Source organism: Astatotilapia calliptera, chromosome 7, assembly GCF_964374335.1.
Source record: "Astatotilapia calliptera chromosome 7, fAstCal68.1, whole genome shotgun sequence".
In the NCBI taxonomy this organism is placed as follows: domain Eukaryota; kingdom Metazoa; phylum Chordata; class Actinopteri; order Cichliformes; family Cichlidae; genus Astatotilapia; species Astatotilapia calliptera.
In genome coordinates, this window is record NC_137428.1 from 53,550,245 (window position 1) to 53,575,369 (window position 25,125).

General features: G+C 42.4%; 2 protein-coding genes across 3 annotated transcripts in view; one reads left to right on the forward strand and one right to left on the reverse strand.

The window, feature by feature from the left end:
* Window positions 1–16,602, forward strand: part of LOC113026566 (A-type voltage-gated potassium channel KCND2-like) — a 31,725-nt gene extending 15,123 nt beyond the window's left edge. The window contains exons 3-7 of one of the 2 annotated variants that reach the window (XM_026175494.2): window positions 10,782–10,944; window positions 11,484–11,582; window positions 12,767–12,865; window positions 13,914–14,134; window positions 15,010–16,602. In XM_026175494.2, the coding sequence (XP_026031279.1) occupies window positions 10,782–10,944; window positions 11,484–11,582; window positions 12,767–12,865; window positions 13,914–14,134; window positions 15,010–15,184 (757 nt within the window). In that variant the 3' untranslated portion in view covers window positions 15,185–16,602. The remainder of the gene's footprint in view (window positions 1–10,781; window positions 10,945–11,483; window positions 11,583–12,766; window positions 12,866–13,913; window positions 14,135–15,009) is intronic. The other variant, XM_026175495.2, reaches the window with a different exon arrangement.
* A 4,999-nt stretch (window positions 16,603–21,601) lies between these two features.
* Window positions 21,602–24,836, reverse strand: parietopsin. Its single transcript, XM_026175497.2, has 4 exons — window positions 24,335–24,836; window positions 22,487–22,815; window positions 22,092–22,337; window positions 21,602–21,956 (listed from the first exon to the last, which is right to left on the reverse strand). The coding sequence occupies exons 1-4, from the start codon at window positions 24,684–24,686 to the stop codon at window positions 21,801–21,803; spliced, it is 1,083 nt and encodes a 360-aa protein (XP_026031282.2). The 5' UTR covers window positions 24,687–24,836; the 3' UTR covers window positions 21,602–21,800.
* Window positions 24,837–25,125: the final 289 nt, after the last annotated feature.

A 25,125-nucleotide genomic window follows, 5' to 3' on the forward strand; every position in this document is an offset into this window, starting at 1 on the left:
GGTAGATAGGGCCGCAGCTAGTAGCTCTGCTCTGCCCCGGGGGCCAGTCTGCAGCTGTTAGGAGAGCTTCAGCTCTTCCCAATTCTTCCCTGCAGGTTCTCGCTGCTTCCTTGGTACTCGCTGTTATCTGGGCTCGCTGCTGTCGCTGGTCTGGCTGCCGTCCACACTCTCTGGGAGAGAGCGCGCTCAGTACATTTTTACGCTTCGCCACTCTTTCCGTCTCATTCCAACCTCGGCTATTCCTCTCACTTTTACTGTGAGATTTTGAAGTGTCCCTTTGAACTGGCGACTGCTCCTATATTTATATATACATATATAATTTTTAACAGCTGTATTTTTCTACCTTGATATTTATTTCAAAGACAATGCTCCATTGGCACAGGCCATTTACGCCCTGAGTACTGTAACTACTTACAAAGCATCCTGAATGTATGTATAGTCTTGTGTATACAGGAAGTGAACCGATATATGAGAGGCTGCAGCTGTTTGGTGCAAAAAGCTGATACAGACAATTTAAAGTTGCAGCTCAAACAGAATACAGAACTTTTTTTTAAAGCCTGAGGACAATTGATTCTCTTCCTCAACACGTATTATCCTGCAACTTTTTTCGTGTTATTTATTTATTTTGCCTACCTTCAGTCTTTTTCTTTTAACCATTTGTTATGACGTTAACATGCCCGCAGCTAAAGACCAAAATGCATTTTTCGACTTGATTCATGAGTAACCCTTTAAGCCAGTCCATTGGTTAGCTTGTCTGGAGCTTTTAACACCACAATTTTCATCATTTGTCATAACGATGAATCAATTGACACGTCAGCTGACTACTTTGGATGTCAGCTTCTCAAATGGGCAGCTTTTATTTGTCTTCTGTAATTGGAAATCGAATAACCTTTGAGTTTGAAATGGTGGATCGCCACATCACCTTCAGCTCTGCTATATTGTGACGGGCATTTCCAATTTGTTTTTTTAATTCAATAGTTTAAACAGCTGCTGAATTAATGGCCTACTCATTTTTGTATTACATGTGCAGTTGTGAGGCATTCGACGGGCGACTGTTTCATTAAACCTTTCAAACCCCATTCTACTCTGGCTTTATCTTATAGTACAGATAACCCTGATGACACTGCTGTGACATAGTCAGCGGTTATATATACACCAGATAAACCTCCTTTGAGATCCACAGAAAAAATTACACAGCTGTTTTTACAAGTAGCTCTCCTCCTTATAAAACTGATCTTTGTCTGGAAAATTGATGGAGTACCCTTATGTCATCTAAAAACCCCCAAAACACCCCCCCCCTACCCTTTAAAGTGATGAATTGATACATAATGAAACTTGTAAATGCAGACCTAAAGGGACATATAGCCCAAAAAAGAGCTATACATCTTTACCTCTGCCTGGTGACGCTGTACTCTCCTGTTAAATGAGCAGATTTTTTAGATAACGTAGCTTGTGAATGCACACTCTGCAAAGTCAGGGCAAAAGGGGCCATTTGGTGGAGGAAGCTGATATCCAGCGGCTGCTCTGCGTGGAATCGCACATCAAAGTTAATCTTGTGCCGTCTGCTCTGGCGGCGCCGCGGAGCACTAATCTGCTGTCAGCGTGATGAGGCTCCTGGACCAGTTCCCCTTTCCAACACAGAGGCACTAATCCACAAGACCTTTCACGTTTTTTTCTCCGCTTCATCACCTGACCAGACAACAAAGGTCACAAGGTTCCCTTTGAAATCTCGTCTGGTCAATACTAGCTGAGCATCGCCACTGGTTTTGGTGTTTATTGTGTTTCAGTTTAAGGAAAGCTGGTTTTGGTGCATTTTGCCTTTAAGAGCCACATCTTACTTTGAAGTGTACTTTTTTTTCTACTTTAGACTGGAAAAAACACAAGTATTAATGCGGCGAATGCCACGAACACAGCAACCGCTGTCATTACTGCTAGTTTTTCCTTAATTGATCATCTTAAGAAATTCAGTTTTCACCTTTAACCCTGCCTCCGGCATTTAGATTCCGGAGGTGAGGTAACTTGCTGCCAGTTCAATGAAAGCTTTCGGCGTTCAAGAAAATGCCACTGCTCTTTTGCCAGCATTCAGATTAACCTACGATGAATACAGAACGAGTTCATTAGCATAATCGCTTGAGTGTCTGATGATTTCATTTTTATTATCACGTTCCCTTATAATCCATAGCTCTGTCGCCCCTTCGTGCTTTCAGCCCAGTCTTTCATGTTCCTTTGCCCTCCCCATTCAGTCACGAAGGAGTGTAATTGCATTATCAAAGTATTATACCGACGTTGTGGAATATATTTTTAGCCCTTGGCTTTCTGGAATGATGTAAGGCGGATGGGCAGAAATATAAACATGCAATGACAAATTAAGATTCTGAGCAATGTTTGAGTTGGCTTACCTTGGTTTCATCATGTCCAGACTGATTAAAGCATCTCTCAGGCCTCGCTTTAATAGCCACAAATCATAATTCTCATATTTACACGGTGGCATGCTATTTTTCTTGGTCCAGGTCAACACTCAACCCTCTTAAAACTTTTAATAATACAAAACAGCCTTTCATTTAGTTATCGAAAGCAATTGGCACAAGGAAATGGTTGTAATTATGACCATAAGGAGCTCAAGTGGGCCTAGAGGTGACTCGGCATATACAGTAATGGGGGGAAAAGGGCGCTTTTTTGCATAGTACTGCGCTTGTTTCTCAAGTGTCAGCAGGTGTAGACTGGAGACTGGAGAGGAGCAGAAGAAAAGAAAAATGTCAAGCAGGGCTGTGCTAGCACTGCATGATAATAGAAAAGGAGGAGAAAAAGAAAGTGAATGAAGCGTTTCATCTCCAACTCATAGTTAGAGGCAGGCAGGTCCAGGCAGAGGAAGGGTGAGTCAAAGTCAGGAGCGGAAGAGCGGTAAAGAGGAAAGCTTTTTATCATCCCTGACTCTTAAGAAGATCTCCCAAATGAGAGAGGGCGTGCATGCTAATGTCAAAGCCGCGGTGATAACTAGCTGCCTGGTTTTGCAGGGTGAGGGTTAAGCTGGGATTTGCAGGGCTGAGGGAATACATGTTTGATATGTGAGCGAGAGAGAGAGCTGAGGTGCCTTTGCCAGAGCCATACGTGAGGGATTATTTTATATGGTTTATCTGTGTCTTCGTGGTTCGAAGAGAGGAATTTTGCCGCTCTTTATTAGGTCTGTGTGGTTCCTGAGACTCTGAGGTGAACATTCAGCTGGAGGATCAAAGTTATATAGACACTGCAGCACCACAAAAGCTTTCATTTACTATGCGTTAACACTGACTGGCACGCAGCCACACATTCTTGCTCCCACAAACTTCACATCCCAACCTTTGGCTCCACTCGTCAGCTTTCACAAATCTGCAGAGACCGGATCTCAGCTGGGTTGTGAAAATCATAAAAAATGATCTCGCGCATCTGCTCCACACTTCTTTTTTTTAAATTTGATTTTTTCCCCTGCATTTCAGCAAACAGCCAGAACAATGCAGCCTTTGCATTACTGCCTGCAGAGACTGCGACAGGCACCTATCACAAAGTTGTCCTTCCCTGTAGCTATTGTTTGCAGTTACTCATACCTGAGCACCCTGTTTTTCCTACCGCATGCATAACACCAGGCAGTGCGGTCCTCTGGTCCTCCCCTATCTGTGCTTCCTTCTCCCCATTATGTTGTGTAGTTCTGCCAGCCTCTCCTTCTTTCCCTTATCACCTGCAGTGAAAATCTAGCGGGCTAATCCCAGTGCCTGTGGGATTCCCCTCTCTATAATGATGTATATCTGAGGGATAGCATCAGAGCAGAGTCCTATCAGCCCACACACTCTTAATCCCATCAGTCTTTGGTGTCCAAACCCAGGAGAGGGAGCATTTTGAATGTTGTGCTCCCGGCCTCTTGCCAGAGATGCGGTGCAGAACATCAGGAATGATATGTTGTGTTCAGGGATCATGCTGGAGATCATGTTCATTTATTGTGTGTCAGACTGTTGAACCCTTGTGGTGTGTCTCCCAGCATTGCAGTGGTACATACTGTAGGTGTGCTAGCGTGTATTGAGTGCAAGCCTCCAAAGATTGTGCCAGTCTATCTGGCAATTACAAAGATTTAATTTGTACTGTTTTGCAGTCTGTTCGTGGTGGAAATAGATAAATACAAAATGTCCTTAATATTTTTAATTTATTTTAAACACGAAACAGATGCACATTTGGTGCATCAATGATATAAATTTATGAGCGCGAGAGAGAGGGAGTTTTCTTTCATTCTGCTACCTTCACTTGCCCTTGTATATCTGTACATACAAGAATGTCTATCCAGCTTCGATTTTCTTACTACATGGTCAGATTTACTACCTACTGGCACATAAAAGAATGGCCGACTGGTCAGCTCATTTGTGTTTTTAGAAACAAACATTTAATGAAGGCTCTTAATATGACATAAGCACCCTTACAACCTCTCAGTAACCCATGAATCTTGCAGTCTTCACAAATACAATGTCAGAGAATCTATATCCTCTTGTCACTCATGTTCATATGCCTTGTATGACATCCAGGCAGTGTAATCTATTTTCCTCAAATTCTCGATTCGTAGTTCATAGTATGATAGAGTTCTGGAGGAAAATTACTTTTTTCTTTTTGTTGTGGGGGGTGGGTGGGTGGGGGGGGTAACATCTATTATTTAACTGTCAGCACGGATGAATATTGTGCTCTTTCAGCCTCATGGAGAAGGTACAGAGAGCAGTATTGTTGTGCAGCATTGCTCCATTTGCTTCTTGTCATGACTTGTAAAAGAAATGGAGACTGTTTCAACTGGTCAGGCTAATATCTGGAAGAGTCTGTGTTAAGTCCTTAGAGAAGATTTTAATGTTGCGTCCACTCTGACACTTTAATCTCTGTGGTACGTTTCACAGCACTGCCCACAAGAGATGTCTTCACTTCAAGAGCGCCTAATACTTCCTGACCTTGCCACTGTCCCGTTGTCCCCGCACAGTTTTATTGCCTCTCGCTGTCATTATCAACTTCTGATTGGTACAGTCGGTGACAGTATCAGAGTTTCACTATAATTGACAGGATTTGGTCTCACAGGTTTGGAGGGCTTGTCTGCACTGTAGAAACCACTGAACTGTGAAACGGAGCCAGTGAATTACCTCTGGAAGCATGATGGGGAGTCGGTGCGCCATGAGATGTTCGGTGAAGGTCAAACAGAAAATTGTGCATTCCCAGAATGATCAAAGACGTGTTGAGGAGACTTGATTCACAATGCACGGTGGGAGTTTACCAGTCTAAGAAAATGTAGAGTAAAAGTGGCTCACCTGCACATAATTGCTTGATAAAAGTCCTTTTTTTTTAATATAATATATGAAAGCCTTGTTTTAGCACAGTAAGCTCATTGTGACTTTCCGAGCATAAAAGACAAATGCTGAGTGGGATGTGAAGTTAAATCAGTCTCAGGGAAGAAAATGAGACCGAAATTAATTTGAGATTCAGATTTTCAGATTGCAGGTCCCTTTGTAATTATTGCTATAAAACAACATGCATAGATGGCGCACAAGATAAGGACAGTGTGCTTAACTCATCTGTATTCTAATCAGCTGATGAATCAAAACGGTTAATAATTAAATTAGTTTCATTCCACTGCTTCTCACTGAAATATCAAATTGGAGTAGATCAAAGTGTGGTTTGATGAAAGTGAGATTTAATGTCTTTACCATGAAGGATTTAATAGGATGTCACCTCACAGTCCAGCAGTTTCACTATCTTAATCATAGGATTCTTCTTCCTTTGAACACCTTGACCTTGATCGCTTATCGGCACAGGCGAACACTGTGAGGCTTTTTGAACGTTAGATATTCACTTTGCTTTGATTAATGCACTTTACTATAGTCACTTGTGCAGTGTGTGAGCTAGTTTCGTACTAAAATCCACAAAAAGGAGGGTAGGAAGACCGCGACAGAGGCGCCGCTGGGCGACTGGTCTTCGATGCTGTTGACGAAGCCTCTGAAAGATCTGCCGCAGCCCTCCTTGAATCCTAATTGTCAGCACTGGTAAGCTGTTGGCAGTAATCACAACTGGAATGTGAGTTGTTGGGACAGCAGTGTGATTACTTCAGGCCTCTGTGCTTATTTCAGAAACCTGAGCTTATGCTCGCTTAAAGTAGGGATTTGTAATTTCTATCAGCCACCAAACCCTATTTGTGTGCAGCAGACAGAGTGGTACAAATGACCAGAAAAGGCCATTCAGGCATAGTTTATTACCTGAAAAGGTTCATTTCATTTAGTTTAATCTTTAGGGGGAAAAAACGAACCTGCCCTGTCTCTGAAAAGAGAAATAAACAAATGACGTGTCTGCAAAGTCATCCAGATATCTTTTTTTTTTTCACTTCCCACTAACCAGATGGCAGTCAGATTTCAGACACAGGGTTCTGGAAGACAATCAAGGAACAAGATTGCTTTTTTAGGAAGGAGGATTGGTTTAACTATATGTCAAATTAAAGGCCCTACGCACACACATATACACACAAACAAGCGTCTGTTTTGACTGTGTGTCAGTTCCTGTGTGTCCAAGCGTGTCCCTGTTTTTAGGTGTTGGCGCTAGCTGTGAGGCGGTGAGGTCATGTACAGAAGTGTCTCAGAGCACCCCTGATGGAATACCGCACTGCTTTTAAGGTCAACTGCACAAACTCTGCCACGCAGGTTGATACAGGGACTCATGAATGTTTGATTGGTCTATTATCCAAAGCCAGGTGAGGACATTCATCCCCCCGTTTCTAGAATTCAAATATTCCTTTGAGTCTGACATTTCTCCTACAGTCTGAGGCAACCCCGCGGTTTCACTCTCTCTCGGCGCGCCGAGCTTCATCTGCAATGCTGTCATCTCGCTGTCGGACAATTCTACAGAATGCGTTGTTTTTAAAGGCCGGCGCCAGCGCGAGCACGGTATGGTTTTAGGTGGGTGGAAGTGGGGAATTGATATTCAGTCATCTCGACATTCCTCTTCATCCTCTGCAGTGAGGATAAGAATCCGGTCATCCGTCTTTGTGTCTCACCCGTGTCAGCTTAGGGTAGCAGGGGTAGCAAATGTGAGTACCTGGTACTTAGAGACAACAAGAACAAAGTAGGAACATTACTTTAATCTGCAGCTGCTGTTAATTCCTACCTCTGCCATCATCCACGAGGCTTTGTGTATCTCAGCTTTCCCTTATGAACAATCCATCACTGTTACTGTTTCTCTCCAGAGTGCGCTTGCTGCTTTCCTTTCTCATCTGCTCGCTGCTAGGCTTTCCTTCCAAAAGAAGACAGTCACTGCAACACACTGTATTCCACAACAGACGTGCCTGCATCACTCCACTCGCCGCAGTAAAGTACATGCGAGGGAATGCTGTCTTCCATTTTTTTATGGATCTCTTAATAGGCTTTCAGCAGCACATCCAGAACCTATAATTGACACCTGCTTTCAGTCATTGTCTGCCATTAGATAGGAAAATGACTTGACCTGTAATGAACTGCAAAACTAATGACATCTGTGCGAGATTAGTCAACTTGAAAGCAAACTGTTGTACATGAAGTCCCATCAAGCGTGATATTAAAATGTCCACTTTTACATCTTTCCGCCCGAGCTCTGTAAAAGCCCAGACTGTTGGGCCCAACATGATGGAAACCTGAAGCTAATGACTCAAGCAGACGTCTGTGGGCATTAGACAACTTCATTTATGAAATAGTCAACCTCCCGTGTAGCGATACATTCACATTACCCTGCCTCACTTGAGAGACGGACTACTGTCACAGCCACTGAGCAATGCTGATGTTCCTTCCTACCTGCATTCATCTTACTCTCGGGAGGTAATGGTCTACTCAGGTCATTTGCGCATTAGGGTCTCACTCATTCATCTCACCCACCTGCGAACGTGTGAATTGCCGGTCCTCTGCAGCACACGGAGAGATGTTTAGATGACACGGAAAACATACGTGCCCTGAATCATTCATTTTAAGTCCCAGTGCTGCTGGTGGCCTAGCATGTCAGCACAGAGCCGCTTGTGAATATGCAGATTATGCTCATACGAATGAATTTGCAGATTTTTTCCCTGGATCTGTTAATTGCCTTGGAGACATCGGGATTTTCTATTTGATAAAGTAATAATCTTGAAAAGTAATCAGATGTGCATGTGGCTACAGGATGTCACTGTGTTTGCAGCTAAATGTTTGAATTGGATTGAATTGTCTTTATTGTCCCAGGGGGGACTATCTGGTAGTCTATGCAACCCACACATGTCATAAATGAATGAGGAAAAAAAACATAAATTCATATATAATATACTACATTGGATGCATTTGTAATAAACTAGCAGTGAGCTGGTAAAGCACTAGAAAAAATGTTATTTACATAAAATCCATCGTCCATACAAAAATCCATATTGAAATGTGTATATAGTAGCAGGGGCTACAGCTTGTTTAACCACCCAGCAAACACAAAAATGATCTGATTTGGCCTTTTTTGAGAAGGAATACCTCCATCTTTTTCCAGCATTTCCTCCTGAGTGCTAGGGGCAGCCATTATAGCCTCAACCTTATATCACAATGTTTGAAGAAACTTTACAATGAGGACACATTTTCACTGATGACACATTACCTAGTTTGAAGTGTGAATCTATTGCAAGTCAAATGCAAAGGTAGCATTTTCCCAGGAAAATTCAAGTATAAATAACTTCTCAGTAGCTGCACAATGTTGTCGCCTTATAAAACTGAAAGATGTTTCCTACCTGGGATGTTGTATCTTAGATCCAGCTTTTTAACCACCCTGTTTATCCACCTGTAATCGCATCAGTAATTTCCGTCCACCATTTGCTCTTCCCGTCACATGGAGTGAAACTAGCAAGTCCTCTCCCGAAGCTCGGTGGAGTCATTTGTTTACATGTGTTTTGCACATCACCAGCTGCTAGCATCTCCTCCTTGTAGCCTGTTTGTAATAGACGGCGTGTTTGTGCCTCATGAGGTGAATTGAATTTATCGTTTCCACATTTAGTGGAGACAGTTTTCTTGCGTGTTTTACAAAGCACTGTGATTTGTTAGAGGTTGTTAAAGTAGCTCCCATTTTAGGCTTCAGGCAACGGGGACTTTTTTTCAAATTCGTTATGAAAAAAGTCGCCGTCCACATGCAAAAAATTATCTCATGCATACCAAAAGAACAAGTGGTAATATAACCTTAACCGTAAAGAAATGTTGGCCAATTAAAAGTCCACAAACAATAAAGCGAGATTTCTACTTTCCGTGCACACGATTTCTGCTTGGGCCCCATAACATAAATTTCATCATCAAACATTGAGTATGAGGTTGTCCAAATTTTGTGACAGCGCAGATAATTTAGATAACAGTACACCAACTACGCACGCGCCCAGGCAGTGGACTTTAAAGAAGTATAATAAGAACTACAACTCGGCCGTCCAGCTATCTGTGTCCGTGTCCGCAATCAAGCATAACCCAGGCTCAACACGGCGCACAGTCCAACATCAAAAAAGGAAATAAAGCTGCACACCTTTAACATTGTGAGACAAAATCCACGTTTTATTCGACCACATGTTAAAAATAGAAACTGAGGTTTTTAAAACCTTCACTGTGGCAGTTTTTCAAAAGCTCGTGAACATATTAGCCTCAGGCATGTCTCTTGCTTTCAGACATGCCTGGGATTGTATTGCAAATTTTTTACATTTTGCGATATCATTTTATAACAGTGTTTATGAATGACCTGAATTACCTTTGTTGCACATGTTGGCATTAAATCAAATTTTGTCATCAAAATAGGAGCATATAATGGCCTAGTATCTCCAAAGCTATGTCTTTTATAAAACAGGTGAAAAGACAACAAAGTTTCAGGGAAAGTCAGGAAGTGTCTCTCTTCTTCAGTTTGGTATCCTTGGTTTTAGTGCTTACCGTAGTAAGTGGTGCTGAGGGTGCCTGCTAAAGTAAAGAAAACGAGGTGACGAAAACAGTTTGATTTCAGGTTTGCCTTGAACAGAGACGGATTTGGCTTTCTAGCAGAAGACAGGCACGTTAATTTGATGGGACTGGGGATGAGTCAGTCCAACCTGACAGAAGCGCAGCCTTTAATCTGTTGAATGCAGCCTGTTCACCATTGAAAAATGACATGCTTTAATTGTGCTCAGGTATACCATGAAACATTCCTCATCAGTGTCATGCATGTGTGCCAGAAAAGCTCTTTTCTCCTTGTGTTGAATTTTTGGGTTCCCTTTGCGTCTCCATATTCCATTTTAATGTGGGAATAAGAACAAAACACACCGGTGGCTGTCGCCGAGGACCACAGACTTAATCGATCTCTCCGGGGTTCGGCATCACACTGCTCCCTTCCCCTTTTTGCTTTTACTCAATGTGATACTACTCGCTGTATCTTTCACAAGCTGTTTGGCTAACAGAGGTCACGGAGGATATGTAGCGCATTTGGTCACGACGTGAAAGCATTAGCCGATGCCAGCAGGTGTGTAATTATATATGAAACAGTGTTTTAAAAGAGGAACATCGCAATGGCGTGTAGAAACTAGGCCGGGGAGAGGTGACATCAGAGGGAGTCCTATTTATTCTTCGCCCACTTCAAATGTGTGACTTTTTATTTGAAGGTGTGAAATATCCCAAGGTCACCGTAACTATCTTCAAGACTATTAAAAATACCGTTAGGCACACGCAACAACTTGACATGCTAAATAAACCTCCTGAGTGGAAGATTTTCCCTGTTTGTGTTCCTACCCAGTGTGCTCACTCTTATCTGTTTTGTGTGTGTTTCAGGTACGGTGACATGGTGCCAAAAACAATCGTAGGGAAGGTGTTTGGGTCCATATGCTCTCTGAGTGGGGTGCTGGTCATTGCCTTGCCTGTCCCTGTCATAGTGTCAAACTTCAGCCGTATCTACCACCAAAGCCAGCGGGCAGAGAAACGACGAGCACAGAGGGTATTGGCTCCCCGCCTTCCCCGTTCCTTTGCCACTGTCTTCCTTTTCCCCCTATCTGTCTTTATTTTGCTTCTATCTGCCCTCTTTTTTCTCCCCCTCTTCTCTGTCCCTGTCTTATCCGCATGTAACAGAATGACAGGGCAAACGCTATCTTCCAGAATATTAATCTTTTATTGTGCTTCTGCGTATTGTGTGTCTATTGAGCGTATGTGTGTATTGACTTGCTTAAGTATATTTCGGGGTGGGAGGGGAACGAGGGAAATAAAAGAGCGAATGACAATGACAGAACAAATGATCTTCAGAGTATTGTGTCAGCAGCTTTTTCGATAGCAATATGTGCATTTCTTTCTAAAAGTGTTTGCTAAGGCAGAACTTCCTAATCGTAGATTTGGGCATACCCTTTCTCCACTAAATACTGCGGCTGCCGGGGCGGGTGGAGAGGGCGGGGTGGGGAGGAGGGGTGGTGGAGGAAGACGTAGCCAATTAGTGTGACGGACAAACTGTCAGAGGCTAAAACAGAGGTCTGTTTGTTCAAACAGAAAACTCGCCTCGCTAGAATCCGTGCTGTGAAGATTCGAGGCACTAATGCCTATATGCGCTACAAACAAAATGGGCTCCTGATCGACTCACTGGAGGAGGTAAACCGGATTGGGGGCCAAGCAGCGGCTTGAGGGTGGGGGGTGGGGGCTGACTGACCGGGGCCTCGCTGATGCTTGCATGTCACTCTGCTCAGGGGTGTGGGTAGGGTGGTCGGGGGTGGGGGGGCATGCCACCACACACTATACACACACGCACGCACACACACACACACACACATACACACACACACACACACACACACACACACACACACACACACACACACACACACACACACACACACACACGGGGAAGCTTTTCATGCTGTAACACAGGGGCTGCTGTCATTCCAGTGCTTCAGTGTGATCGTCCTCTCTTACATCAACCCTCTCAGCTGCAGCATTGACATTCCTTGTCAACACTCCCTCTCTCTGTCCATGCAGCAGGAGGACCAGGCAGGCATACTTGCCTTCTGGTGGAGCCTCAGCCATTACACTCACACTTACTCATTAACCAAGCTCTGCATGTCTGTCCAACAGGGTTTGGAGGGGAAGGAGGGAGACAAAGGCTTACATGACAGTATGTCACCTGTGGAGGCTGTCCGCTCAGCCCACATCTCCTCTAAACTCTGTTTTGGTTTGTTTTTTGTTGCTGTTTGATTTGGGGAGGGGTTTTTTTGAAGGGGGAGGGGGGGGGGGTGTTTTTTTGGATCTGCTGTGTGTTTTGTGCGTATTTTCTAGAGCATCCCAGGTTGTAGTGCAGACTAATACAGCATACCGTCCATCCCAGAGCCGCGCAAAGCTTCATAAAGTGTGTCTCATATGTGTGGTGACATTATGGTGCAGAATGCTGTTGCTGTGTTTGGTACGCTGTGTTTGATCTGTGTCTAGGTGTGCCACTGCTGCCGCATTGAAAGCGATTTCACCTCGAATTGGACTTTTCCTGCTTCTTATCATCAAATTTGTGAAAGAATAAGAAAACCAGTGTTCTCAGCGTAAAGACGCTGCGATTAGTCGCAGTTTCTGTGCACCCACCCCTAAAACGTCGCCGTGTCACTAGGTTCAGTGGACTGGCTGCCATGCTACAGATCAGCATTTCAACTCTCGGTGCTTTTGCGTCCTCGCCACTACATCGCCGAGCTACTTGCTGTTGACTGTCTACTAGCAGAATGTAACCCTGCTCATCTACACTGCTGTGGTTTTCTCTTTGTTTTGTTTTGTTTTTCTCTTTTAACTCTATCAAGGCTTCCAAGGAGGCAGGACAAGCCCTGGTGGGGAAGGCCCCCAGCCCTCCTTTCGAGAGCCAGCATCATCATCTGCTGCACTGCCTGGAAAAGACCACGGTAAAAAAAACAGACAAAAAAAATCTTAGAAGACCTTAAAGCCATGTCGATTGGAAGATGAAAGCTTTGGTACTTTTCATTTTTTACTATCTTGGTAACAGACTTCACACGGTTTAAAATAGCTCTCTGTGGGGGGGAAAAAAGCTCCTTTCATTGCATTACTCCTACAGTCTGCGCTGTATCATCAGTAGTTCCAACCTGTTACAGTGAGTTGCAAATAGAAACAAAGTGACTTTTTTTTTCATCTATGCTCAGACTGTACAATCTATTTCCTGTTCAGCTAAGTTAAAAATAGCTTTAAATGGGGCTGGGAAATGTTGAGTCCCCGAGCCAGCGACATGCTAAAGATACCGTGGCTCTGCCATCCACAAGGATTATTTCATCTAAACAAACCGGCGTACTTCATTTTACTGTATCAATAATTTAGAGATGCAGGGGCCTCTTTTATTCTTTGCTCTGACATGAGGTTTACACTCGTGCAGATCTAAACTCTGCAAACAGACGTATGCAGGGAGTGAATCAGTTTTTCATGTCATGAGATGATCCCTCTCCTATTAACCGGCTTGCCTCTCATCTGGGAAAAGCTCAAAAAAATGGTTTCACACTATTCCCGTGGCGGTGAAAAGGTTTACATCAGGTCTTTTACAGTGTGCATTATAGATAACAGACAGAGAGCAGACCAAGAGTGACAGAGGTGAGCTATAAGATTCAAGGCACGGCATCAGATCTTGCACAGCCGCTCTCTGCCACCTGCTGGCGGGGCCCGAAACACACTTGAAGGCTGACCTTCAAGTTCTGCTCGTTTTTCACAGCGATAACAGTTGTGAATGTTCTCACAGATGGCAATTAATATGGACATCTGGGCCAATATATTTCTATTCCCTTGATGATTCATTTTCCAATTATTAAACAATTTTGCAGTGGATTCTGTTCAGTCTGTTTAGGCTTTACTGTGAAACATCTTTACTCATCATTGAGCAGAGCCAATCATCGATGTAATAGAGTGATTCATAAGCAACACTGAATCCAATTTTTTTTCCTTCTCCAGAATCACGAGTTTGTGGACGAGCAGACCTTTCAGGCAAACTGCATGGAGGTCTCCGTAATGAACAAATCCGGCTCCCGGACCTCCTCCGTGTCCTCGTCTCCGCACGGCCTGGGCTCATGCTGCTCTCGACGCCATAGAAAGAAGAGCAGCTTCAGCCTGCCCAGCACAAATAACCAGGAGCTCAGCACCATACAGATAAGAGAGAGGCCAGTGGCTAACAGGTATGTAGTCTCTCTGACTTCACAGTGCTTTTTGGGATGCTGAGAAATTAAATGAATGACTTGTGTGTTTTTTGATTTGATCATACATCTACAAGTGATGTCACCTCTTCCCTCCTCAATAAATGTGGAGATATGCAGCAACAGCAAAGAGCAACAAATGAACAAGCAGCTACAAGCACAAGGAAAGAAAAAAAAGATCGACAGTACAGCTGGCATATATACAGTATGTAGGTTGTATTGACATAAACGCACTAACGTGCTGTAGTTAATGCTGTTATCCCAGCACAGTATTCCTGTTATCTCGGAATAATCCTCACTGTTTTTCACTGGAACTGCTTCCTGCCTAATTGCTCTCATGAAAACTGTTGAAAGCACATTCAGTGGATTATGCAGAGTAACAGGTCTTTTTTTCTCCCCCCCTGTGAGTACCACAAATTAAATACCCTTCCTCTTCATTACAACGGGTGGCAGCAGATTCCCCTGAGCAAACCCATTCCCATAGGCAAGTACAATATAAATGATCTGCAGTTCTTGTTACTTCAGAAGGTCAAAAAAAAAAAAAAGAATCTGCGATTCCAAACTGGGTGGAGTAGTCTGGTGCTATTGCTCTGAAAACGTCTACCGTGTGTGGAACATCCTTTCAGTATTTACAATAAAGGACTGTTCTCGGACAGTAAATTAAAAATGTAGGATTTTTACAGCATACGCATCACAGGATGAACCACTTCATAAAGAGGGCGTGTATTCATGCCTGTATACAATCCTCACTCGTGTATACGTTGTACAAGAACATATTAAATAACAGGTTTGTGCCGTGTACATTTTGCAAGCTCAGACCTTTCAGCCTCTTTTAATTCCTTTGTTTTCTTTCACAGTCGCGCCAGCCTGAACGCTAAACTCGACGAGACCGTGCCCTTGAAATGTGATGAACCTTACATCACTCCCTCCATGGTCAGCTTATCTGCCCCGGTGGTGACTTCATCAGACGGGGACGGCTCCACCACCACAGCATACTCTCAGAGCAACATTGTCCGAGTATCTGCCTTGTAGATGTCACGCCTATCTGGTCGGCTAACTGGTCTCAAGAAGCACCAGATGCTGAGGAGAGGGACCACCGAGCATCAACCTGCCATAATCTAAGAAGGATTATAAGATTAACAGAGGTCGAGGGTTTTTTTGAAGTTGTTATCTCATCTGATGTCAAACTCTGCATGGTATTAGTATGATGTGGACAGCTGCCTTGGAAGTGAACCAGCAGATCTTGCTCCATCAAGCACAGCAAGAGCAAGGAAGAGGGCGAGGAACGCGTGGTCATCGTCGTTGCCTAAAAATACTGAGGAAAAAAGAAAAACAACTTTATTTTTGATTATGTAATGTAGTCATATTTGTTGTCTATGATTTAAGGAGGAAATGCGGATGTTTAAAGGTCATTCTCGATGGCCTCTGATGACAAAGCACACATATTCATTGCCTGAAGGCGATCTTTGTGAATATTAAATCAGTCTCCTTTACACATCGCGGGACATTCGTTTCACTCACTGCTTGTTACATCGATTGTTTTGAACCCCAACCCCCTTCAATGACATGTTTTCTAACGCTCCCCTCACTGTTGTAAATTCCAAAAATCGTACATCCACCAGAATGGATAACTGTTGTGAATATTCATTAACTGACTCATTAACTAGTTGAAAAACATCGCTCGATGACGAGTAAAATATACTACGCATCCTGACCATGTTTGTGAAATGTGCAAAGTGAAAGTCAAATGACGAATTCTGTGTTAGCTTACATATTTGACATCCTGATATGGATCTGTGTGACAGCCGCTGTCGTTAGTTAATAATTGATACTGAGAACTATACAGGGTATATATTAGTTAGGTCACAAGGTAGAAACATAAGTCAATGTTCTCGGCGGCACTTAACTAATACTAACCCTAATGTGGACACGTGGTATTTGGACTGAAAACTATATGAGAGAGTTTTGAGCATCAATCCCAATGACTTACCAATTCTTATGATATTCAAAAGCAAGCCTCAGTGGAGTTTACTGTGTCAAAGGGCCATTTTGTACACTTTTCATGTTGTAAATATCTCAGTTAGGACTTTCTCAACCGCATTTGAAGCTGGCTCCTCTCTTATTTCTAGATTTAGTTGACACTTGTTGGCATTCTCTTTCTGTCTGTTAACTGGTTGAATTAAGGATTTGCATGCTCTCATTGCCGAATTCTGTTTTATTAAAGTATGTCTCTGCTTCTTGTTGGTTTGTCAGTAAAAACGAGATTGGTGGGAAGGAAACAAGTGAGCCTGGTATGTCATGATGTAAATTCTGCTTTTAATGAAACACAAGTCTTGTCACGGACCACATATGTAAGCGGCAAGGGAAAAGGGGACAAATGATCACACACATTGTGCATTTGGTGCAGTGGATAGAATAAATACTGTAGCTCTATGGAATCATCCATTAAATGACCCATGTCTTTTCTTTTCTTACAAAAAAAGAAAGAAAATAATTAGGTAGATCTGATAATGTTTTTTTCACGACCACTCAAAGAGCATCTTTTATAACAGAATGGCATAATAATTAGGTGCTGCTGGAGGACATGTGAAGACCTGACTGGCCCAGCGGTGGGTCGCGGCTGCAGGGTCTCTGGAGGCAGACTGCAGGCCTCTGTGATTGTTTGACAGAGAGCGCAGCACCGACCCCCCCTGCAGAGCTGATTGCGTTAGTCCAGGCAGCTTCTCACAGCATGCACTGCCTCTGCTCTGCAGTGTTTAGTAACTGCTGAGAAGTCAGCCTGCATAAAATCTAAGATAACGCAGCGGCATATAAAATAATAAGCTTCTTATACCCAAATAAAAAAAAGGAAAAATCCCACTTTGACAACTGGGATTTAATTTAGTTAATATTTGGACAATGACTAGACAAACGTTATTAAATTCTATATTCACTTGCACAGCGAATATGAATACAGTCATTGGGTCTAGAGCCACTTAAAAGATGTTTATAGGGGTGGAAAGTCTATCTTTTCTTATGAAATATGGACTTCATCCTGTTTTTCAGCCGATAAAATTCTGAAGAAAACTGAGGGTTTACTGCAGCGTATATGATTGGGTCACTTAGTGACGTGATGCAGGCAACAGACACTGACAGGACCTCCATGTCTTCAATGATAATTATCTGAAAAACAATAGGCAATTTTAAGAATTAAGAGATCTTTAGATTAACTTTGTATAACACAACAGAGATTTTCATGTGAATCCCATTTCATTTACATAGCACTAAATCACAGCAACAGCCCCCCCCCCCCCCCCCCCCCCCCCCGACGTGTTTTGTATTGTAAGGTAATGACCCTGCAATAATAGAGAGAAATCACAAGCCTATTTCTGCAGGCACTTACCTGTGAGTTTGTGTTTTTGTGAACCAAGTAATTCACCAGGATCGTTGTGATCAGTGGTAACCAGAATAAGAGGAAGGTTAGAATTATATAGCCAGCACGTTTAGCCATTTTGCCCTCTTTCTTTTTGTTTGCTCTCTCTTTACTTGCTTTTGAAGGCATCATGCAAACAGCCCCTTCTACCGCTGCAGGGAGTTGCATTGCTTCTGTTTCGGGGACGTTGCTTGAGACTGGAGGTGAAGCGGTCACCTGAGCCTGTGAGGCAACAGTCAGTGTTTCTCCTTCATTGTTGTTTAGGGCTTGGTCAGGCTCTGTCAGGAAGATAGTAGTAGACTGAGAATTTACATTTGGTGCAGGCAATGATGGGGGCTGCAGGAGGCTGTTTTCTTTGGATTCTTCTTCAGACTTCAGTCTGTCTTTGGACTGTTCCTGTGTGTTGAAACTGACTGACGCCCGCTTTGTGGTTAAGCTCTTAACATTTGAATCAGCATCTCCATTTGACAGATTCACTTCAACCTTCATGACATGGGGGTTTGACTGCTCTGTTTTTAAAGGTTTTTTCTCAGTAAGCACTGTAGCCTGTACTGGAAGGGGCCGAGCTTGTTTTGTTTCTGCATTGCTCATCTTCACTGTATCTTTAAATTCTTTCTTATCCTCTGAATTGATGGAGACAGATTGTACTGATTTTTCTTTGGGTGAATTTGATTCAGCTTGTGTCTGAGCATTGCCTAAGCTCAAAGTGGGGTTTTGCTCAAATCTTCCACATTCATTTTCCACCACTGCGGCTTTTTCTGTCTCCGGCTTCTCTTCATTTTTGTCTTTTGTAGCAAGAGTAAAAGTACCTTTGTCAAATATTTTACGGCTGTGTGATCTCACCAGGGCAAATATGCGAGCGTAGAATCCAATGATGACACCAAAACACGCTGCCCACAGTGGGAATAGCATGTAAAGCCCAAATTTGTCAAAAGAGAATAACGTTTCTCTCTGTTGTCGTTGGCATTTCATATGCAAAGGTGAGTCCCTCAAAAATATCACACAAAAAGCAGACACCAGAATAGCGAAGGTCCATGTGAGAGGAATCAGCACCTTAATTCGCCTTTTCCTTTGATTGGCTTTGAAGGGCTGTGCAATGGCCTGGTATCTCTCTGCACTTATGCACGCCAGTGTTAACAACTGGATACAGCAGCTGAATGAAAAAGAGGCCATTTGTACATCACAGATGAAACTGTCCACTTTTCTGTTTCGATACACACTCACAACGATGGTTAAGAGAACCGGGCAATCGATTACACATCTCAGAAAGTCTATAACAGCCAGACTGACCACCAGCGCGTTATTGGAAGTTTGCAGGGACTTTTGCCGATACACCGCCAGTATGACAAAAACATTTGCCGCAGCCCCCACAACAGAAGTGCTGGAGAGAATAAAGCTGTTCGCCAGCACAAATGCGATTTCAACGTATTCCTCCAAGGCTGTATTGTTCCCAGAGTCTAGTGCAGGTGTGGGCTCGCCTCTCATCTCTGGATTCAAAGAGCCAACATATTTAGTTCTTTATCATCACTCTTTCCACGCTGACCAAACGCACGTCAAGCCTGCGTCCCTTATCGCCACTGAATGAATAATATTAACTGGTAAACCTGTAGCTCAGACAATTTGCGCCAAAGAATCCGCCCTTTTCATTATCACTCGACAGCACCGGCGGGTCACCTGGGAGTCCTCAGTGTTCACATTCATTAAAAGCTCTGCAGTGTATTCACAGCAGAGACAACTGGGGGGAAACGATGGCTGTTAATTAAATAGCAATTACGTCACCATTGTCTCAATCCTGATATAACTGCAAAAAAAAAAAAAAAAAAAAAGCCAGGCAGGGGTTCAAATCTATAATGCGGCGATGATGACGGCATGGCACTGTAATGCACAGGATACTGTGCGTACATGTGCGAACTGAACAGCTGTCCGTGTCATATTAATACAGTGCACCACAAAGGTTAAAAGCTTTGCATTAAGCATGCCAGATGGATGACTTGGGAGTTCTTGAATTGGCTCAGGATATAAAGCGAGCAATGCTGCAGGATTATTGCACGACACTGTGTAATCCTGTTTGGAGATAAAGTGTGAAATGCTCTTTGCTTCAAATATGCAAGCTATGGACTACACCAAATCTGGGATTAGATTAATATATAATGCATTTTGCTTTTGATCATCTAACATATTAGGCTGATCAAATATCTTCCAGTAACATATGGAATCAAATCAGAAGTTCTGGAAAAGAACAAAATCAGTTATCGCACATCTGACAATATCTGGACGCCAAAGACAATGTGCAGCTTATAACCACAAGATAAAAGATCAAAAACACTTTATTCCGAAGCAGATGCCCATCTGCAATATTTACAGCGCACCAAACAGGTGGGTGGGAACAATGTGAGCAAGAGAGTGAAACAGATTCACACTAATATAACAAAGCTTACATACAGACAAAAAAAAAAAGACAATGTAAAATATTGTAGCAGAGCACTAAACAATTACCTGAAAGATATCACTCAGCTGTGCACAGTGTAATGTGATGTAATGTGACGTGTAGATTTAATTTAAAAATACTGCTACAGTTTTATAACTACAGTGCGCCAAAGGGGAAACTAGCTCTTTCGCCGTGCTTGTGGCTGTTCCTGAAGCCTGAGACTGAGTGGCTGGATTTCATTGACTAGGACCACTGAAAAACTGATCTGCTGCTCACAGACGGAACGGTCCAGCTGCTCAAAGCTGAAGTTTGACTTGTCACATAGTAATTTTTGAGTAAAACTAATGATGGATTGTTACAGTGATTGATTTAAATTAATTATCCTGTTTGTTAGCACCAACTCAAGAGTGAAAAAAAATTCTCCTCAACTGGGTGCTTTTACTCCATCGTTAATCAGCAATGCATTTTTCTCTTCGTGACTCATCGTTGCTTCAGGAACGTGTCACGTGGGACACGATGTCCTGCCTTTGAATCAGACCCAGAGATGTTATTATGTTACCCTTCTCTGAACCGCCTAATGCCCCTTTGAACTGTCTACACAGACGAAAAAGCACAAAATAATACAAATGAAAAATTGCCAGACCACAGACCAGGCTAACCAAGTAAAATGAAAGTCTTTTACTGCCTGACTGACTACTCATTGTTAAAACATGCACAAGGTGAGCTGTGCAGCAAGCTTGCTTAACAAGTGCACCGAAATTTCTCATGTTTTCCTAATGCGATTTTGTGGGTAGAGAAAAACTGATTTAAGCATATTATTTTTTCTTTGCTATTTCCCTAGAATAAAAAATAATAATTTTACCGAGTACATTGCGTATTCACAAAGGCGCTCGACAAAGAAATAATGCCGGAGCAATGTTTTTGTGCAGCAGACGTTTGGAAAGTGTGAGAGTTGGGAAAAGGAAGGACTTATTGCATAATCCAAAAACAAATAAAATTATTTGACCAAGCTGTCAGTATTGATTAGACCACGGAGCTGGCTACTGTTGACTTTAATTCAAATTTTTTTGTTGTTGTTGCATAATGCTATCACACAGGAGGATGGTGTGCTGTATAGTTTCCATAAAAACAGATCACCTATTCCCAGAACAGTCCTCCTAATGTAAAAAGGGTCACACAGTCTACTATATGCATGAATTAACAATTCATTACCCAACAGTCCAACAATATTAGGAAGAAAAATAGGAAATGACGTCTTATATGAGTAAAATGAGTAGAAAAAGAGCCACTGCATTAAATTTATGCAAAAAAAAGAAAAGAAAAAAAGTCTAGGATTTCAGTTTCCCGCAGTCTTTCTCTGCAGTCTGGGTGTGTTTAACCATCCTAGTGTGTTTAAAAATGGAAAGAAATTGAAAACCACATACATTTTTTATGTAGTGTATTTCTGTTTGTTATATATCTCCTTGAATTCATAAGTAAAAATCATCACTGGTTTTGTTAGTAAAATGTTACAGATCAAAAGAAGAGACTACAAAATAACCACGCAATATAATATTCTAGTCAGGAAAATACATTTAAAACAAAAAAATAACACAACATTTAAATGGTATTGGGTTGCATTACAGCATTTTATTGTGAAGTTTCCCGTTTTTTTGTCCAACCTTCTGAATATCCCTGTCAGCCTCTGAGCTGATTCTGTTCTCTAACAACGTTGGTACCTCTGTGACAGACTCGAGTCTGTAGGTGTCCTGGTCTGTCTTCTTGATGAGGCACCAGTGAACGCTGACAACCATGACAGCTTTTTTTTGTCACAGAGGCAACACCTTGCTGTGTGTGTTGACGCTTCTGCCAAAGGAGGACAGCCAGCTCCCCTTGTTCACAGAGTGCATGCGGATGCTGACACTGGTGGACCCATGAGGAATGTAACGGCCACAAGACAGCACCTCCAGAGCACAATCACGGAACTGATAGGAAAAAAAAAACAACCAAGAACAAGAACTGTCAGGAAATATGAGCAATAATTTCACAAACAGTGTTTCTTCAATCTTTGTTCACAATCAAGATTTTATCTCAGTTCTACAGTACCTGTGTGCTTTTACCTGTTTGTTGGAAAGGAAGTAGATGATGGGGTTGTAGATTGGACTCGTCTTGGCAAAGTACATTGGCATGGTGGCAACTAGAGGAGGAATGTGCAGCTCTGGATCTATAACTACCACCAATGACAATGCTGTGTAGGGCAGCCAGCAGGCAAAAAATGCTACTACCATAGCCAACACCATACTGATGGCATGATCATTCTCTTTCTGGCTGGAACGCCCACCTTGTAGCTCCACACTCCTGTTCAGCTAGAAGAGAGCAACGTTGGGCCACATTAAAAGCTAATTACTTGTTTTACTATGCATGCGGTAGACTGCAAGCAAACATAGATAGATGCATGAATTTTAAATGTTGCTTAAATGGTGTAATGAATAAGCAAAAGCTATTACACACCCACCTTATTCATGGATTTCAGCAGTTTAAAGTAGCAGTAGATGATGATTGCAACTGGAATAATGAAGCAGAGGAGTGTGTAGAAAATGAGATAGCTGTAGTTGCTCCATGATCTCTCTTCCCAGGCCAGTGAGCAGGATGTCTGGACCCCCTCAGGTCCGTAGGAGCTCCAGCCAAATAATGGCGCCACAGCCCAAAACAAGCAGAAGATCCAGACAAACAGCAAGCCAAAGATGCTTCTCCGCATCCTCATCTTTAAACCAGCTTTTGGCTTGCATACCACATTGTATCGCTCATAGGCAAGAAGAGTAAGAGTGCAGAGAGACACCAAACCTAGACAAGACAACAACAAGAAAACATAACTGACATTTAGACAGTTCAAGGCATACTCGGATTTCTTTTCTTTTATAGAGTTATCAACTCCAATGATTTTTGAGTATGCTCGGGTGTCATGAAGAAGATATCTGATAAATCTGACACGTGACTAAACTCTACATGCAAAGAAAACATTCATAAAACACAAAAGAAACAAAAGTCATTTCTTGAAATGCTAAAAAAGATGCTCCAAAAATGTAAGATTTTCTAATGTTTCTTGGTTCCCAGGATATTTAAAAGCAGAATGGGAAGCAGAGCCTTCAGCTTTCAGGCTCCTCCCCAAGTCTGGTTCTTCTGGAGGTTTCTTCCTGTTAAAATTGAGTTTTTCCTTTCCACTGTTAAATGCTTGCTTACAAGGATAATTTTCTCTCGATTATTGTAAGGGTCTTTACCTTATAATATGAAGCTCCCTGGGCAACTGTTGTTGTGATTTGGCACTGAAATCTAAAGCATTAGTAATTTTAATTAGTATGTCTCACTGTGACAGAATGACAGTGGCAACTGGATTCATACACTACATTTTATTATGTGTAAACTCAATGTGCTTAACAGAAGAAACAAACATATAAACCTCTGTGTGTAGGTCTGTTTGAACAAAAAAGGTTTTGAGTCTATTTTTGAATGTTGCCACAGATGTAACTGATCTCAGGTCAGCAGGCAGCTTGTTCCAAAGAGCAGGACAACAGTATCTAAAAGAAGCACCATCAGCATATTTGGATCTGATTCTAGGAACGTCAAGATCTACACCTGATCACCAGAGAGGTCTGACTCTGTCATAAACAGTGAGCAAGTCAGAGATGTACTGGGGGTGTTCAAACCATTAAGAGCTTTGTGATCTATTAAAAAGATTTAAAAGGTAATTCCATGCTGTACTGGGAGCCAGTGCAGTGCCTTCAATAGTGGGGTATCATTGTCCTTCATACCTTTAAGAATTCTGGTTGCTGCGTTTTTAATGAGTTGAAGTAATTCTACTGATGATTTGGAGTGTCCTGAAAACACAGCGTTATAATATTCGAACATCCTTGATATGACAGCATGAACCAGTTTCTCAAAGTCAGTTTGAGATAAGAATTTTCCAACTTTTAATATATTTTTGAGTGCTAGAAAGCAGTTCTGGTTAAATGAGTAATTATCAAAACTGAGATCACTGTCCAAAATAATGCCAAGGTCCCTGACTCAGCTCACTGCTCACTGTGTTTCAGAGACAGGGATAATAAATAAGAAACTACAAGTATTTCTGTCTTGTCCCTGTCCAGTTGTAAAAAGTTTCAAGGCATACGGCAATCAATGCAGCTCATTAGTTTGAGAACAGAATTTACATCATCAGAGTAAAATGATAGATACAACTGAGTGTCACCTGCATAAGAATGGTAGAATATAATGTGATTTTATGGACCAAAGGCAGTAAGACAGACAGAAAGTCTGAACTCCAGAAACACACACATACAAAAACACCGCATATAACAACTAAACTTACCAAAGTAATTGACTGAAAATCCCTGGAGCACACAGGCTGTGTGTCCAATAAAATAGGAGCCTTGGTAGTTTGTGATGGTGACCACCAGGGAGCCACAAAGGCCTATCATGAGGTCAGACACAGCGAGGCTGAGGATCAAAACGTTCATTGGCTGTAGGAGAGCCGGATTCCTCAGCATCACGGCTATGACCACACTGTTGTTAAACACTGATAGCACCGTGTTGATGAACATGAGGAAAGAAAGGATGCTGTAGCCCACATGAGGGAAGATGGTTGGTGGTACGGTCACCACCTCAGTTTGGATGGAAGGGAATGGAGAGCTGGAGCTCAGAGGTGTGCTGTTAGTGTCCATGGTGCCCAAACTATCCAGCCTTAATGAAGCATCTATGAGGTCAGGGACTGAACCCCCAGATACTCTCTCCTCAGCTCAGGAGCCAATATCATTGGTTTGATCATTTTTGATCCCTGTCAAAGCACTAGGCTTTTTTTCTTTTTCTTTCTAAGATCCCAGAGCCTGCACCTGCCTAACAGTTAAAGCCCCAGATGCAATACGGTAAATTAGTCAGTAACACGATTTGGGTGGGGGATTAATCCCAATAAACCCTCTGCTATAACTGTAATTAGAAACTCGAGTGGTTATTAACACCGGTGCAATTAGTCCTGAAAATTAAATTTCAACTATGAAACCTTTTGTTGTTTGTATAGGTAATAATACCAATAACATAAGCAAAGAATGAATGGATTACTCATTCAGTGAACACATACGTGCTAATTAAGTCGGCAGATCAGAT

Coding starts and splice junctions, on each gene's coding strand:
- parietopsin (XM_026175497.2), bottom strand. CDS start 24,686: ATGGACACTAACAGCACACCTCTGAGCTCCAGCTCTCCATTCCCTTCC. Junction 22,816..24,334: donor ATTTTCAGTCAATTACTTTG/GTAAGTTTAGTT, acceptor TGTCTTGTCTAG/GTTTGGTGTCTCTCTGCACT. Junction 21,957..22,091: donor ACTTCCTTTCCAACAAACAG/GTAAAAGCACAC, acceptor TTTTCCTATCAG/TTCCGTGATTGTGCTCTGGA.